The sequence below is a fragment of the Loa loa genome, assembly GCF_000183805.2.
Source record: "Loa loa unplaced genomic scaffold supercont3.377, whole genome shotgun sequence".
In the NCBI taxonomy this organism is placed as follows: domain Eukaryota; kingdom Metazoa; phylum Nematoda; class Chromadorea; order Rhabditida; family Onchocercidae; genus Loa; species Loa loa.
The window spans coordinates 25154-26793 of NW_018108557.1; the positions used below are offsets into that span (position 1 = coordinate 25154).

A 1640-nucleotide genomic window follows, 5' to 3' on the forward strand; every position below is an offset into this window, starting at 1 on the left:
AAAAAAAAAAAAAAAGAAATATATAAAAAAGAAAGATTTTATGAGGTAATAAATAGCTTAAACATTTACATTTCTCATCGACGATATTTTACATTTGTTGAAAAATGATGAAAAATTGATTGTAATAACAAATTTTTGATATAATTTTCCTATATGATACAATAATGTAAAATATTTTTATTGTTAAAAAAATAAATATGCAAAGAAAAAAGAAATGATAATTGAAAATGATATTTGAATAAAAAATGATAATTGAAAATGATATTTGAATAAAAAATGATAATTGAAAAATGATAAATTAAATGATAGCATTTAATTTGTTATTTTATCTAAATAATATTAGAGAAAACACGAAATAAGTTCAATATTGGAAGTGTAAAAAGTAAATAATTAACAATTACATCCGTATTATTTTCATTTATTAATTTAATTTATAATAAAAAAAAACAACAAAATAACAAAAGAAAGCATTTGTAAAAATTTTAAATTAAAAAAAATTTAATCAAAAAATTAATACTTAATTATGAGATATTCAATTACATTGAAATTATTTTAATCCATAAGTTTATTTTAGCTTATTCATTCGTTAAAAAATAATAAGAATTAGTACTAATTTATTTATAATATAATTATGGGTTAATTAAGTGGCACTATCAGAAAGTATATTGGTATTGTGCCGATAAATCTTTCACTATTGACGCCTTAAATTTCATTATTATCGTTTAGTACTATTTCAAATATTTGGATCATTTTTTTTTCAAATTTCATTTTTTTATACCATTATATTGTAATTTTCGAACAATAATGAGTTTCCTTGTCTATTGATTAAGTATAAATTACAAGTAAAACTTATAATTAAAAATTAAATTTTTGCCCGTCAAATTCATTTCCATTTAATTATTAAAGAAACAAAAATTAATTGTAAAAAAAAATAAAGAAAATGACAAATGCGCTTCTATGCATGTTGAAAACATGCATAGAAAATGACAAATGCGCTTGTAAAATGATTCATTCCATTTAACTATTATAGAAACAAAAATTAATTAGTTAAAAAAAAAAAAAAAAAAAGTAAAAGAAAATGACAAATGCGCTTGTAAAATGTTGAAATGTACGATTTGCTTATAAACAAACATATGCAAAATATTGGTCGTTCATCCTTTCAATTTTTGTCTCTTTCTATAAAATTAACATTTATCTTTGACCATTTTTACCATTTTTAAAGTGATCATAACCGTTCGTTATTTAATTGTTGCGGTCAAATGTTATGTGCCACTAAACACTGATAATAATTACTCCGAATCACCTTAATTATTGCTACAGTATTATTCATCCGTTCCATCACTATGTCACATAAATGAAACCATAAACTGACTGTAGGAATGCATGCATGCATGCAATGCGACAACAATATAAAGCCTTTTTCAAAAAAGGTCAATTTTTTCCCCCCAATAAAGTATTCATGTTAAATACATCATTACAGTCATCCTGTAACTAAAAAATTTAGTTGTTGTAGTAGTAGTAGTAGTAGTAGTAGTAGTAGTAGTAGTAGTAGTAGTAGTAGTAGTAGTAGTAGTAGTAGTAGTAGTAGTAGTAGTAGTAGTAGTAGTAGTAGTAGTAGTAGTAGTAGTAGTAGTAGTAGT

The 1640-nt window shown here is 22.4% G+C and overlaps 1 protein-coding gene across 1 annotated transcript in view; it reads left to right on the forward strand.

Moving 5' to 3' along the window:
• Positions 1–1387: 1387 nt before the first annotated feature.
• LOAG_13412 (hypothetical protein) overlaps positions 1388–1640 on the forward strand; it is a gene marked incomplete at both ends in the record, with an annotated part of 2168 nt that continues 1915 nt past the window's right edge. Inside the window, one exon of the mRNA XM_020448680.1 lies at positions 1388–1461. Coding sequence (XP_020301197.1) covers positions 1388–1461 — 74 coding nt within the window. The remainder of the gene's footprint in view (positions 1462–1640) is intronic.